The sequence below is a fragment of the Saimiri boliviensis genome, chromosome 13, assembly GCF_048565385.1.
Source record: "Saimiri boliviensis isolate mSaiBol1 chromosome 13, mSaiBol1.pri, whole genome shotgun sequence".
In the NCBI taxonomy this organism is placed as follows: domain Eukaryota; kingdom Metazoa; phylum Chordata; class Mammalia; order Primates; family Cebidae; genus Saimiri; species Saimiri boliviensis.
The window spans coordinates 24,340,136-24,356,101 of NC_133461.1; the positions used below are offsets into that span (position 1 = coordinate 24,340,136).

The 15,966-nt window shown below is 37.9% G+C and overlaps 1 protein-coding gene and 1 pseudogene across 2 annotated transcripts in view; one reads left to right on the forward strand and one right to left on the reverse strand.

Annotated features, from left to right (window-relative positions):
* Positions 1 to 995: 995 nt before the first annotated feature.
* The window catches only part of POLI (DNA polymerase iota), a 40,150-nt gene continuing 25,179 nt past the window's right edge, over positions 996 to 15,966 (reverse strand). The window contains exon 9 of the mRNA XM_039463733.2: positions 996 to 3,777. Within this exon, the coding sequence (XP_039319667.1) occupies positions 3,696 to 3,777 (82 nt within the window). The 3' untranslated portion in view covers positions 996 to 3,695. The remainder of the gene's footprint in view (positions 3,778 to 15,966) is intronic.
* Positions 12,202 to 14,378, forward strand: LOC101029436 (L-lactate dehydrogenase A chain-like; annotated as a pseudogene). Its single transcript, XR_012513091.1, has one exon. The product of XR_012513091.1 is annotated as an L-lactate dehydrogenase A chain-like (transcript).

Sequence of the window (15,966 nt, forward strand, 5' to 3'; positions counted from 1 at the left end):
TGCAGCAAATTATCTAGAGACCTTGGGACTAAAGGAATGACATTCAGTGAGTTCTCTGGGTTTCCTTATTGCCTCCCACATATCCCATATGGGAAAGAAACACACACACACACACATACATACAACTGCATGCATGAAAAAGCCTGCTCCTCCTAGTCATAGGACCAGGCGCTTAACAGAACAAAAACACTTTTTTATAATGTCCACCCTACACCAGCCAAACATCAACCTACAAACCACTCCCATTCCACCCCCATGGTTCCAATGGGGCAGAGCAAGAAGACACTTTTCCATCCTGCCCCACCCCCATCCCATAGCAGCAGATGGTGGTACCCTGACACACCCCATTCTATGGTGTCTGCAAAGCTGAGCAGGGAGCTAATCTCCCACCTTCTACCTGGCAGATGCAGATAGCACTGATGGCCCTTTCTGATGATGTAGACTGACCATGCAGGGAGCTAATTTTCTGTCTTCCACTCAGCAGCAACAGAAGGTAGTACAGGTAATATGAGCAGAGTCCAGTGACAAAGACAGCTTCTACCCCCAGCTGGCAGCAACGAGACTTAACCAGTGTCTTAGTCCATTTTCTGTGGTTATAACAGAATATCACAGGTTGGATAATTTCTAAAGAAAAAAAGTTTATTTAGCTCGCAATTCTGGAGACTGAGAAGTCCAAGAGCATAGTACCAACATCTGGTGAGGACCTTCTTACTACATCATAACGTGGTGGAGGGCATAACATGACATGAGGGCAAAAGCAAGAGAGAGCTCACTTTTATACTAAAGCCACTCCTGTGATAGAAACATTATTCCATTCATAAAAGCAGACGGACATTCAACCCATAGCAACTAGGCAGTGCAAAGAAAGGCTAGTGATCAGGAAGCTTCAAAACCCTCTCTAGCCCTTCTCCCACCCTGGAGTCACCAAGGCCCAGCAGGATGCTGAGCTTCCATCCCCACCCGCATCAGTGGTTTCCCTTTTGTATTGGGAACAGTAACCCACAAAAAAAAAAAAAAAAAAAAAAAAAAAAAAAAAAAAAAAAAAAAAAAAAAAAAAAAAATGGCCATGTCACATCCCTGGAACTTGAGAATGTGACCTTATTTGGAAAAAGAGTCTTTGCAAAGATCATTAAACACCTTAAGATGAGATCATCCTGGATTATCCCAGTAGACTCTAAATCCAAAAACAAATGTCCTTATAAGAGATACAGAGAGGATAGAAGCATGGAGAAGAGAGGGCCATGTGAAGACAGAGGTAGAGACTGGAGTTTGACAACTATAGTCCAGGAACATTTGGAACCACCAGAAGCTGGAAGAAGTGAAAAAGGATTCACCTCTAGAGCTTTCAGAGGGAATGTGGCCCTGCTGTCAGACTTCTGGCCTCCAGAGCTATGGGAGAAAAAAATTGTTTTTTAAAGCCACCAAATTTGTGAAAATTTGTTATAGTAGCCATAGGAAAGTAATACACTCTCTCTGATATTGGCAGGGTTCAGCAGGGATCTGAGCCTCCATTCCTACCTGAGCATCAAGGTGGAACAAAGAGGTAGGACATGGGCCATGCAGCACTCCACCTGCCTGTCACCTCCCCTGTGTCACAGGTTCCACTGGGGAGATGAGCTTCCAGTCTCACTGGGAAGCAACAAGGATGTGCAAATCAGTGTCCCACCTTTGCCAGGAGGATGTCAACAGGGCCAGAAGGGGAGCTAAACTGCCAGAGTGGTGATGGCAGAGCCCAACGGAAGCCTGAACCAACACATCCACGCAACCCTCATACTACACCTGAACAGCAGGACTGCCTTGTAAAAATGAAAATTAATAGGATCCAGGGGTCTTCAGAAAGGAAAGAACATTGTAATGGGTAAAAATAAGCTGTTCTCTTGAGTATATTAAATCATATTTGATGGCTGACAGAGGTTCAAAAACAATTCAATGGAACAGCCTTTCAGCAAATGGTGTTGGAGCAGCAGGACATTCACAGGTCTTGATCTAACCTTACACCAAGTACAAAAAGTTACTTAAAATGGAACATGTAGCTACATGCAAATTATAAAACTATAAAATATTTAGAAGAGAAACACAGGATAAAATTCTCAGAACCTACAACTAGGCAGAAGTATACTTGACACCAAAAGCATGATTCTTAAAAGAAAAAATGATAAATTGATCTTTATCCAAGTTAAAAAATGTATGCTATGTGAAAGACCTGTGAAGAGGATGGAAAGAGAAGTGATGGACTTGAAAAAAATATTTGCAAGACATTGCCGACAAAATACTTGCACCTAAAATATATAAAGAGCTTTCAAAACTCAACTGTGTAAGAAACGATTTAATTAGGAACAAAGACAGGGACATTTCACTGACTAAGATACCCATATATCAAAAGATGTTCAGCATCATTGGCCATTAGGAAAAGGCACATATCAGTACTTGCTTACCAGAATAGCTAAAATTTTTTTTCGTAAATAGTGATAACATCAAGTGTTGGCAAGGATTTGGAGAAACTGGATCACTCATACATTGGACCCAGAAATGTGAAACAGTTAATTCCTCTCTGGAAAAGTGTGGCAGTGTCTTGAAAATCAAACAATCTTACTGTACAACCCAGCATTTGTACTCTTCATTCCATGGAAATGAAAGCGCTCACACAAAAACATGTACACAAATGTTAATAGCAGCTTTATTCTAAATAGCTAAAAATGAAACAACCCACATGAGTGAATAAACTGTGGTAATCCATAAACAGAATACTAAGTAATAAAAAGGAGCAAACTATTGATGTACACAACAACTGAAATTGTCTCACAAGAATAATAATGAAAAAGCCAATCTTATAAGGTTAAATAGTGCATTCTTCCATTTATTTAACATTTTGAAATGACAAAATGATAGAGATGAACAGAATTATTGGTTTCTAGGGTTAAGGAGGTAGGGGGAGGAGAAGAAAGAAAGTGGCTATCACTTTGAAAGGGTAGCAGGAGGGATCTTTGTGATAAACCTGTTCTGTGTGTTGACTGTGGTGTGGTCACATGAATCTATACATGCAATAAAACTGCACAGAATTAACACACATGCATAAATGAGTACATGTAAAACTGGTGATATCTACATAAAGGCAGTGGATAGTATCAATGTGATTTTCCTAGTCACGATACAGAACTGTAGGTACGCAAGATATAACGAGGAGAAACTGGATAAAGGAAATATGGCATCACTCTGTATTATTTTTCAAAACTGTATGCAAATCTACAATTATCTCAAAATAATTTTTTTTAAATAGAAAAGCCTATCTAAGCCAGAAAAGAATGTCATGAAAGAATGTCTCATAATCGAAAGCATTTTTTTATTTGATTATCTACCATATCACTCATTATTTACCAATATGTGGTTGATGGGTTTACCTTATTAATATTTGTTTGACATTACACTTTACAATTTATTAAATATTTTCTAATCTCACTCTATGGATTGCAATGATTGTTAAGAAAATATTATTATTTAGCTCCAGGACAAAGCCTATTTTTATTCATAAATATGTATCAAATCTAAAAAATGTACACACCTTTTTGGAATTCTGGCTTGAACAACTCTAATGTTTCATAGAAAAATAATGTCAAAATTCAAGTGTAAGAAGATACAGAAATACTATTCTCATGAAGAATAATTAGGTCTTTTCATGGCACTCATTTCAGACTCCTTTAATAATCACCCTCTAGCTTCACAATTTTGTCTTCCAGCCTTCTGTACATGAGAGAGGATGCACAGAAATCTGGGGATTGGGGCCTGTGGGAGGAAGAAGGGTATAGTGGGGGAGAAGCTGGAAGGCACATAGAAAACCACTGCAATTTAAAAGAGCAGCATAACTAAAGGCTGACTGTCTTCTGTTCCCAACTCTCTTTCTAAATCTACTGGGAATCTGAGTGTTATTTTCCCTTTTCTACTGAATGTTCAGGAGACATAATTAAAGGTATAGTTATACTATGATTTAGAATATGCCTAATTTTGTGAGTATGCAACTTTTATAGTTTTCGAATTTAGACTTTACTCTTTGAAGAATGTGAGCCTTTTAGCCAGTCCTAAATTTCATAAAATTACAAGTTACCAAATTATATATTTTAATAAAATATGTATCTCAAGAAAGATAAAAATCTTGAAATAAGAAAGCCATACATAAGTTTTTTCTTTCTCTTACAAATAGGAAAATGGAATATTTTATTAACTTGTCTCCTATTTAAGGTAAATGTAAATAATAATAGCAAACAAATTAAAAGGAAATAATACCAGGTACTATATCTTTCATTCCTTCTCCTTGCCCTGTCATCAACTCTACATATTATGTTATTTTGTTACTTCAGTTACTTCTAAATAGTTAGGAATTGCAGAAGGTACCATATATGATAATAACAATTCCATAAAACAAAAAGGCTTAAAGGTAAGCAATACTGGCATCCAAATAATATGACATATAAAAATAATTTAACAATTCTGAACATAGATTTTTCTATATATATTATCCTTCTTACCATATAACTCCTCTAATACTTTCAGATATCAGACACTACTGGACTTACCAAAAGAAAAATATTTATATTTAACCAAATTAAGTGCTTACTCCCCATGCCCCATGTCCTTTATCAATGTCCCTTCTCTACCATGATTTTGTACACATTACAGTATTAATGAATCAGAAAAGTGATTTCCATAGAGGGGAGTGCAACATTATTATATCAGTTAAGAAAACGTTTCACTGCAAACAACAAAAATATGATTTATAGGAGACATAAGTGTTGAGAGGTTTAGTGATCTCACACAAGATGTCTGAGAATCTGTAGTAGAGATCTGATATGATGGCCTAATAATGCCACTAAGGACCAAGGCTTTTTATTTACAGCACTCAGTTCTGCCATATTTAGCTTAAAGCATTTGTCTTTCTGGTGGCATTGTCCAAGTGTTCTAAGCAGGAAGAAAAAGAAAGGTAAAAGACATTTTAGCTGAGTTTATCCCTATTTCATAGCTTTCTTGGAAACTCCCATACCCCAACAAAGATGCTTACATCTCATCAGCCAGAATGAAACACTGTTCACACCTGGCTGCAAAGGCATCTGGAAAACTATTCCAGTATCTATAGTTAAAAAAAAAAAAAAAAAAAAAAAAAAAGTTCCACCAGAGTGCAGAAATAAAATATTTCTATTTATTTTTTTGAGAAAATCAATTAAGCTTTACTAATGCAGAATATAGTGCCTTACCTAACCATTCATGAGAGGGTCCTGAGACACACATAGCCTAAAAGACACTCTGAGAAATAAGGATGAGTTCCACAGTGTGGAAGGTTTGAAATTGGGTTGTTGGCTTTTAGTATATTTTGACAAATTGGGTGTTATGGGATACAGTTAAGCAGATATACTTTTAATGAAAAGAAAACCTCAGAAAATTATGAATGGGTTTAAAAGACTTCTGCAAAGAAACTAAGGATTAAAAATACTGATAATACAAACAAACATGAATACAGCTGAAATTTTACTAATGTGAGATCTTTCCAATATTATAAACAACAATGACAATATGGTTAGATCTCATAAGAAGTTAGCAAAAAAATATAAATTATCAAGACTATTTGAAATATGAAATTATATCTATTATCAATGAAAATGAACTGCACCAGAAATATCCTTCATATCTTGAGATGTTATCCAATGACAGTGGTACATGTATATACTTTTAAAATAAGTAAAAATAGAAGTACATTGAATTAAATGCACACTTTGGACAAATAGCTGAGTACGTAAATTAGTATTTGGTCAAACTAAAGCCCACTCTTTTTCTGTTTGTTTTGTTTTTTGTTTTCTTGCCTGTGTAAACAAAAGCCCACTCTTATTATTACTATCTTAGAATAAACTATGATATAAAGATAAATCAGAAATTTTATCCAAAATATTTATTACAACTTTGTTTTTAAAAATAGCCAACATTTTAAAATTTACCATTTAGAGTACAAAAATATTCTCAAAACTGTCAGCTACAAGGCTATACCTGGAGATGCTATATTGCACATCTTCAATATTGTAAAACACTCAGGTTCAAGTGGTATGCATAATTATATTACCAACTTTTTTGAACATTAAACCTTAGAATAGGGTTTAAAGTTATATGATTTACAGAATAAAGCCAACCATCCTAGGACAGAGCACCTGGGAAAAGAGGCAGTTATGAGTTCCGCTGCAGCAGACTTAAAAGTACCTGTCCAGCAGCTCTGCATAGAACAACAGAGCTCCCAGCACAGCACTTAAGCTCCTATAAGGGACAGACTGTCTCCTCAAGCAGCTCCCTGACCCCATATACCCAAAGACACATATCATAAAGGAGAGCTCAGGCCGACATCTGACAGGTACTCTTCTGGGACAAAAATAACAATAAGAAGAGACCAACAGCAACCCTTACTGTTACGCAGCCACTGCGGGTGATCCCCAGGCAAGCAGGGTCTGGAGTGGACCTCCAGCAGTCCTGCAGAAGAGAGGCCTGACTGTTAGAAAGAAAACTAAGAAACAGAAATAAATAACTTCATCATGAACAAAAAGGACGTCCGCTCAGAGACACCATCTGAAAGTCACCAACTACAAAGATGACATAGATAAAGCCACTAAGATGGCAAGAAACCAGTGCAAAAAGGATGAAAACACCAAAAACCAGAATACTTCTCCTCCTCCAAGGGATACAACTCCTCACCAACTAGGGATCAAAGATGGTTGGAGAATAAATCTGATGAAGTGACAGAAACAGGCTTCAGAAGGTGGGTAATAACAAACTTCTAAGATCTAAAAGAACATGTGCTAACCCAATGCAACAAAACTAAGAATCTAGAAAAAAAGGTTAGATGAGATGCTAACTAGAATAAACAGCTTAGAGAAGAATATAAATGAGTCGATGGAGCTGAAAAACACAGCATGAGAACTTCGTGAAGCATACACAAGTTTCAATAGCCAAATCGACCAAGCAGAAAAGATAACAGAGATTCAAGATCAACTCAATGAAATAAAATGAGAAGGCAAGAACAAAGAAAAAGAGTGAAAAGAAATAAACAAAGCCTCCAAGAAATATGGGATTATGTGAAAAGACCAAATCTACGTTTGATAGGTGTACCTGAATGTGACGAAGAGAATGAATCCAAGCTGGAAAACAATCTTCAGGATATTATCCAGGAGAACTTCCCCAACCCAGCAAGGCAGGCCAAGATTCAAGTCCAGGAAACACAGAGAACACCACAGAGATATTCCTCAAGAAGAGCAACCCTAAGGCACATATCATCAGATTCACCAGGGTTGAAATGAAGAAAAAAATGCTAAGGGCAGCAAGAAAGAAATGTCAGGTTAGCCACAAAGCAAAGTGCATGTGACTCACAGCAGATCTCTCAGCAGAAACCCTACATGCCAGAAGAGAGTGGGGGCTGACATTCAACATCCTTAAAGAACTTTCAACCTAGAATTTCATATCCAACCAAACTAAGCTTCATAAGCAAAGGAGACATAAAATCCTTTATGGACAAGCAATTGCTGAGTCACCACCAGGCCTGCCTTACAAGAGCTCCCGAAAGAAGCACCAAACAAGGAAAGGAACAACCAGTAGCAGCCACTCCAAACACGTACCAAATGGTAAAGACAGGATGAAGAAAATATGTCAACTAACGGACAAAACATTCAGCTAGCATCAAAATGGTAGCATCAAATTCACACATAACAATATTAACCTTAAATGTACATGGACTTAACGCCCCATTCAAAAGACACAGACTGACAAATTGGATAAAAAGTCAAAATCCATTGGTGTGTTCTATTCAGGAAACGCATCTCATGTGCAAGAACACTAATAGGCTCAAAATCAAGGGATGGAGGAAGATTTATCAAGCAAATGGAGAGCAAAAAAAAAATCAGGAGTTGCAATCCTAGTCTGACAAAATGGACTTTAAACAATAAAGATCAAAAGAGACAAAGAAGGGTATTACATAATGGTAAAAGGATCAATGCATCAAGAAGAACTAATGATCCTAAATATATATATAGGCACCTAATACAAGAGCACACAGGTACATAAAGCAAGTTCTTAATGACCTACGAAGAAAATCCCACACAATAACAATGGGAGATTTTAACACTCCACTGTCAATTTTAGACATATCAACGACATAGAAAATTAACATGGATATCCAAGACTTGAACTCGGACCTGGAACAAGCAAACCTAACAGACATCTGCAGAAATCTCCACCCCAAATCCACAGAATATACATTCTTCACAGCACTGCATGGCACCTACTCTAAAATTGATCACATAATTGGAAGTAAATCACTCCTCAGCAAATGCAAAAGAACAGAAATCATAACAGTCTCTCAGACCACAGGGCAATCAAATTAGAACTCAGAAGTAAGAAACTAACTCAGAACCACACAGCTTCATGGAAACTGAACAACTGGCTCCTGAATGTTGACTGGATAAACAATGAAATGAAGGTAGAAATAAAGATGTTCTTTGAAACCAACGAGAACGAAGACACAATGTACCAGAATCTCTGGTAAACATTTAAAGCAGTATTTAGAGGGAAATTTATAGCAATAAATGCCCACCAGAGAAGTGAGGAAAGATCTAGAATCAACACCCTATCATCAAAATTGAAAGAGCTAGAGGAGCAAGATTTAAAAAAAACTCAAAAGCTAGCAGAAGACAAGAAATAAATAAGATCAGAGCAGAACTGATGGAGATAGAGACAGATGCAATTAAAAACAATAAAGGTGATATCACCACTGACTCCACAGAAATACAGACTACAATCAGAGATCACTACAAACAACTCTATGCACATAAACCAATAAACCTGGAAGAAATGGATAAATTCCTGGACACTTACATCCTCCTAAGCCTAAACCAGGAAGAAGCTGAGACCCTGAATAGACCAATAACAAGGGCTGAAATTGAGGCAGCTATTAACAGCCTACCAACCAAAAAAAGTCCAGGTCCAGACAGGTTCATAGCTGAATTCTACCAGATATACAAAGAGGAGCTAGTACCATTCCTTCTGAAACTATTCCAAACAATACAAAAAGAAAGAATCCTTCCCAAGTCATTTTATGAGACCAACATCATCCTGATACCAAAACCCAGCACAGACTTAACAAAAGAAGAAAACTTCAGGCCAATGTCCATGATGAACATAGATGCAAAAATCTGCAATAAAATGCTGGCAAACTGATTGCAACAGCACATCAAAAAGCTGATCCATCACGATCAAGTAGGCTTCATTCCAGGGATGCAAGGCTGGTCAACATATGTAAGTCTATAAACGTAATCCACCACATAAACAGAACCAAAGACAAAAACCACATGATTATCTTAACATATGAAGAGAAGGCCTTTGATAAAATTCAACAGCCCTTTATGCTAAAAACTCAATAAACTAGGTATCGAAGGAACATACCTCAAAGCAATAAAAGCTATTTACAACAAACCTACAGACAATATTATACTGAATGGGCAAAAACTGGAAGCATTCCCTTTGAAATCCAGCACTAGCAAGGATGCCCTCTCTCACCACTCCTATTCAATATAGCATTCGAAGTTCTAGACAGAGCAACTGGGCAACAAAAAAATAATAATAAAGGGTATTCAATTAGGTAAAAAGGAAGTCAAATTTGGAAATCCCCTATTGGCAGACAACATGATTATATATTTAGATGGCCCTATCACCTCAGCCCCAAATCTCCTTAAACTGATAAGCAATTTCAACAAAGTCTCAGGATACAAAATTGATGTGCAGAAATCATAAGCATTTCTATACACCAATAATAGACTAACAGAGAGCCAAATCATGAGCAAACTCCCATTTACAATTGCTACAAAGAGAATAAAATACCTAGGAATACAACTAACAAAGGACGTCAAGGACCTCTTCAAGGAGAACTATAAACCACTGCTCAATGAAATAAGAGATGACGCAAACAGATGGAGAAACATTCCATGTTCATGATTAGGAAGAATCAATATCATGAAAATGGCCATACTGCCCAAAGTAATTTATAGATTCAACTGTATCCCAATCAAGCTACCAATGACCTTCTTCACAGAACTGGAAATAACCACCTTAAACTTCATATGGAACCAAAAGAGAGCCTGCAGAGCCAAGACAATCCCAAGCATAAAGAACAAAGCCGTAGGCATCACACTACCAGATTTCAAACTATACTACAAGGCTACAGTAATCAAAACAGCATGATACTAGTACCAAAACAGAGAGAGAGACCAATGGAAGAGGACAGAGACCCTGGAGGCAACACCACACATCTACAACCATCTGATCTTTGACAAACTTGACAAAACCAAGCGACGAGGAAAGGATTCCCTGTTTAATAAACGGTGTTGGAAAAAGTGGCTAGTAGTATGCAGAAAGCAGAAACTGGACCCCCTCCTGATAACTTACACTAAAATTAACTCCGGATGGATTACAGTCTTAAACATAAGACTTAACACCATAAAAACCCTAGAAGAAAACCTAGGCAAAACCATTCAGGACATAGGCCTACTAAAACACCCAAAAGCATTGGCAATAAAAGCCAAAATAGACAAATGGGACTTAATTAAACTCCAGAGCTTCTGTACAGCAAAAGGAACAATCATTAGCGTGAACCAGCAACCAAGAGAATGGGAAAAAATTTTTGCATTCTACCAATCTGACAAAGGGCTAATATCCAGAATCTACAATGAACTAAAACAGATTTACAAGAAAAAAACAAACCCATTCAAAAGTGGGCAAAGCATATGAACAGACACTTTTCAAAAGACATGTATGAGGCTAACAAACAAATGAAAAAATGCTCGCCATCACTGGTCATTTAGAGAAATGCAAATCAAAACCACATTGAGACACCATCTCACACCAGTTAGAATGGCAATCATTAAAAAATCTAGAGACAACAGATGCTGGAGAGGATGTGGAGAAATAGGAACACTTTTCACTGTTGGTGTAAAGTAATTCAACCATTGTGGAAGACAGTGTGGCACTTCCTCAAGGACCTAGAATAGAAATTCCATTTGACCCAGCAATCCCATTACTGGGTATATATCCAAAGGATTGTAAATTGTTCTACTATAAGGACACATGAACACGAATGTTCATTGCAGCACTGTTTACAATAGCAAAGGCCTAGAACCAACCCAAATGCCCATCAATGATAGACTGGACAGGGAAAATGTGGAACATATACACCATGGAATATCATGCAGCCATAAAAAATGATGAGTTCATGTCCTTTGTAGGGACATGGATGAACCTGGAAACCATCATTCTCAGCAAACTGATGCAAGAGCAGAAAATCAAACACCACATGTTCTCACTCATAGGCGGGTGTTGAACAATGAGAGCACATGGACACAGGGAGGGAAGCATCACACACTGGTGTCTGTTGGGGGAAATAAGGGAAGGGACAGCAGGGGGTGGGGAGTTGGGGAGAGATAGCATGGGGAGAAATGCCAGATACAGGTGATGGGGAGGAAGGCAGCCAATCACACTGCCATGTGTGTACCTATGCAACAATCTTGCAGGTTCTTCACATGTACCCCAAAACCTAAAACGCAATTTAAAAAAAATTCCTTTGCTCTAACAAGCAGTTTTCCTGTTGAAAACTATTACAGAGCTTTCGATTGTTAAGACTAGTGTCTTTTATTCAATCCGTTACTTTTAACACATTTGTCTTTATATTTAAAATTTTTTAACATATATTTGATTGCCTATTAGGTTTTGGGGTACATGTGAAGAACATGTAAGAGTGTTGCATAGGTACATACATGGCAATGTCGTTTGCTGCCTTAAGAAACATAGTACAGGCCCGGCGCAGTGGCTCAAGCCTGTAATCCCAGCACTTTGGGAGGCCGAGGCAGGTGGATCACGAGGTCAAGAGATCGAGACCATCCTGGTCAACATGGTGAAACCCCGTCTCTACTAAAAATACAAAAAATTAGCTGGGCATGGTGGCACGTGCCTGTAATCCCAGCTACTCAGGAGGCTGAGGCAGGAGAATTGCCTGAACCCAGGAGGTGGAGGTTGAGGTAAGCTGAGATGGCACCATTGCACTCCAGCCTGGGTAACAAGAGCGAAACTCTGTCTCAAAAAAAAAAAAAAAAAGAAAAGAAATATAGTACAGGTGCTGGAGCAGCTGCTGCCGAGTCCAGATTCCACTGCTGTGCGCCCCCGACGCCCGCCTGATGCGCATTCCTGTTTCCTTTTGGTTCCAAGTCCAAAATGGCAACTCTCAAGGATCAGCTGATTCATAATCTTCTAAAGGAAGAACAGACCCCCCCCAGAATAAGATTACAGTTGTTGGGGTTGGTGCTGTTGGCATGGCCTGTGCCATCAGTATCTTAAGGACTTGGCAGATGAACTTGCTCTTGTTGATGTCATTGAACACAAATTGAAGGGAGAGATGATGGATCTCCAACATGGCAGCCTTTTCCTTAAAACACCAAAGATTGTCTCTAGCAAAGACTATAACGTAACTGCAAACTCCAAGCTGGTCATTATTATGGCTGGGGCACATCAGCAGAAGGGAGAAAGCCGTCTTAATTTGGTCCAGCGTAACATGAACATCTTTAAATTCATCATTCCTAATATTGTAAAATACAGCCCGAAATGCAAGTTGCTTATTGTTTCAAATCCAGTGGATATCTTGACCTATGTCGCTTGGAAGATAAGTGGCTTTCCCAAAAACCGTGTTATTGGAAGTGGCTGCAATCTAGATTCAGCCGGATTCCGTTACCTGATGGGGGAAAGGCTGGGAGTTCACCCATTAAGCTGTCATGGGTGGGTCCTTGGGGAACATGGAGATTCCAGTGTGCCTATATGGAGTGGAGTGAATGTTGCTGGTGTCTCCCTGAAGACTCTGCACCCAGATTTAGGGACTGATACAGATAAGAACAGTGGAAAGAGGTTCACAAGCAGGTGGTTGAGAGTGCTTACGAGGTGATCAAACTCAAAGGCCAGACATCCTGGGCCATTGGACTCTCTGTGGCAGACTTGGCAGAGAGTACAATGAACAATCTTAGGTGGGTGCACCCAGTTTCCACCATGATTAAGGGTCTCTATAGAATAAAAGATGACGTTTTCCTTAGTGTTCCTTGCATTTTGGGACAGAATGGAATCTCAGACATTGTGAAGGTGACTCTGACTCCTGAGGAAGAGGCCCGCTTGAAGAAGAGTGCGGATACACTTTGGGGGATCCAAAAGAGCTGCAATTTTAAAGTCTTCTGATGTCACACCATTTCACTGTCTAGGCTACAACAGGATTTTAGCTGGAGGTTGTGTATGTTGTTCTTTTTATCTGATCTGCGATTAAAGCAGTCATATTTTAAGATGTACTGGGACAAACATCAATTCCTTAAGTTAGAAATAGGAATGGTTTGTAAAATCCTACAGCTATATCCTGATGCTGGATGATGGTAATCTTGTGTAGTCCTAAACTGGTTAGTGTGAAATAGTTCTGCCACCTCTGAGGCACCACTGCCAATGCTGCACATGCTGCAGTTGCCCCTTGAGCCAGAGAGATGTTCATCTGTTATGTAACTTCCTGGCTCCTTCGCTGAACATGCCTAGTTTAACATTTTTTCCCAGTCAGTCACATCCTGGCATTCAGTGTATAGATCCAATATCGCATGTCTTGTTCCAAAGGATCTTATTTTGTGAACTACATATATAAGTAGTGTACATTACCATACAATGTAAAAAGATCTACATATAAACAATGCAACCAACTATCTAAGCGTTACACCAACTAAAACCCCCAATAAACCTTATACAGTGGGGAAAAAAAAGTACAAAATAAAATGGCAAAAATAAATCCAAATAAATTTGTACTTTGGCACTACAAACTTTTAAAAAAAATTACTCCCAGTACAAAACACTAGATCTTGGAGAAAACAGACCTCTTAATTCATTGTTGGTTTGTTTATATAAAGGAAATCTCCAGGCCCACATTCAAGACAGAAACTCCTTCTACACTATACCAAGACAAAAACAGAAAAAATTAAAACCCTCTACACTTAAGACAGGAACAGAAAAACAAAACAAACAAACAAAAAAACTTGAGCTGAAACAAATGCAAGAAAGCAGCAGAAAGCATCAAGCAAGAAGCAAGCTTAAAAGATGGGGTTTATCCCTGAGGGCAGATAACAGCATTTGCCTGTTAGTTTGCAATTGACCTGCAGACACAAAACCTTAGGCTAGTTGTAAGGGTCAAGGAGCTAAAACTTACAGTCATTCAATCAGGATCCTCAAAGGTGAAGGGAGTATGCCAAGCAGTTTGTACCACCTCATCCGAAGATCCAAAGAAGCAACGAACTCAAATCATACTGAAGGAAAATATACACAATTTATGCCCTCTGTCTTCTCGCAGATTAACACATACTCAAGGAAATGTCACAATAGTATGCAATAATAACCTTAAATTTAGACTTGTAAAGACTTAAAATATTGAAATTATCAAAAATATAAAATATTTGATTTTTTAAAAATTAGAAATAGACTTACAAGGGACTGTAATGAGTAAACAGGAAGTTAAAAAGAATCAAATGAAAAATATATTTATTGAAATTAAAATCATCGTTCTTGTTTTAAATAGCAGGTGAGATGCTGCTGAAAAATGAATTAGTAAACAGAAAGACAGAGCTGATGAAACTACCTGAAACGCAGTAAAGAGAAACAAGATTTTAATATGAGAAATTAAGAGACATGAAAAATACGGTAAGAAAGTCTATCATTTGTATATAGTCCTAGAATGGAGAAGAAATATTTGAAGAGCTAATGGAGAATTTTACAGAACATGAATTAAAAGATACAGGAAGAAGCCAGTATATACCAAGAATAAAAAGAAATTCACACTTTCAAATATTACAGTAAATCTGTAGAACACCAAAAAAAAAAAAAGGAGATCATCTTAAAAACAGAGAAAAAACATCACCTAAAAAGTTGATTCTGACGCCCAAAGATATTGAGACTAACTTAAAGCCACAAAATAAGTAGCATAACTGTGACATAGCCCCTATAGTCTCAATCCATAAAATATATTTTTAACTATTTTACCTTCTCTTTTTAAACTGGCCAAAACCATTTACTTTCTCTTCTTAACCACTTTTTCTTAAGACCCTTCTGGCTGTCCAAGTTCCTGAAATCATTACAAGGATTACAAAATGTTTCGAAAACTTATTTACAAAAAGTCATATATTCTTTTCATAAGTTTAATTACCTTGCTGGACTACTCCATGTAAAAAATACTATGTTCCTTGATTCAGAGCACTAAATATTTGCATGGTGAACAATTTCTCATGTTCTTGCTCCAAGTTATTGTTCTTGATAACCTCAAACTACCCATTTAAAATCCTTTGTCTTAGCATATTTTCAAATTCCAAGGAATCCAAAACTAAGTTAAAATTTCAGACCTGGGGCTGGGCAGGGTGGTTCACAACTCCAATCCCAGCACTTTGGGAGGCTGAGGAAGAGGATCACCTGAGGTCAGGAGTTTGAGACCAGCCTGGCCAACATGGTGAAACCTCATCTCTACTAAAAATACCAAGATTTTCTGGGCATGGTAGCACATGCCTGTAATCCCAGCTACTCAGAAGGCTGAGGCAGGAGAATTGCTTGAACCTGGGAGGTGCAGGTTGCAGTGAGCTGGGATCACGCCACTGCACTCCAGCCTGGGTGAGAGTGAGACTCTGTCTCCAAAAAAAAAGAGAAAAGAAAAGCAAATTTCAGACCTGGAATAAAGTATTTTTAAGCTATTCTTTGGTTCATATTTGTGTACTTTATTTTTAAAGTCTTTTCTTTAGATTACATGTGCAAAAACTGTAAACATGAGACCAGGATACTCCCATATTAGTTCTGAAGGATACTTTAGTATATTCTATAAATATCCTCCATGTCTTGCAAATTATATAATTA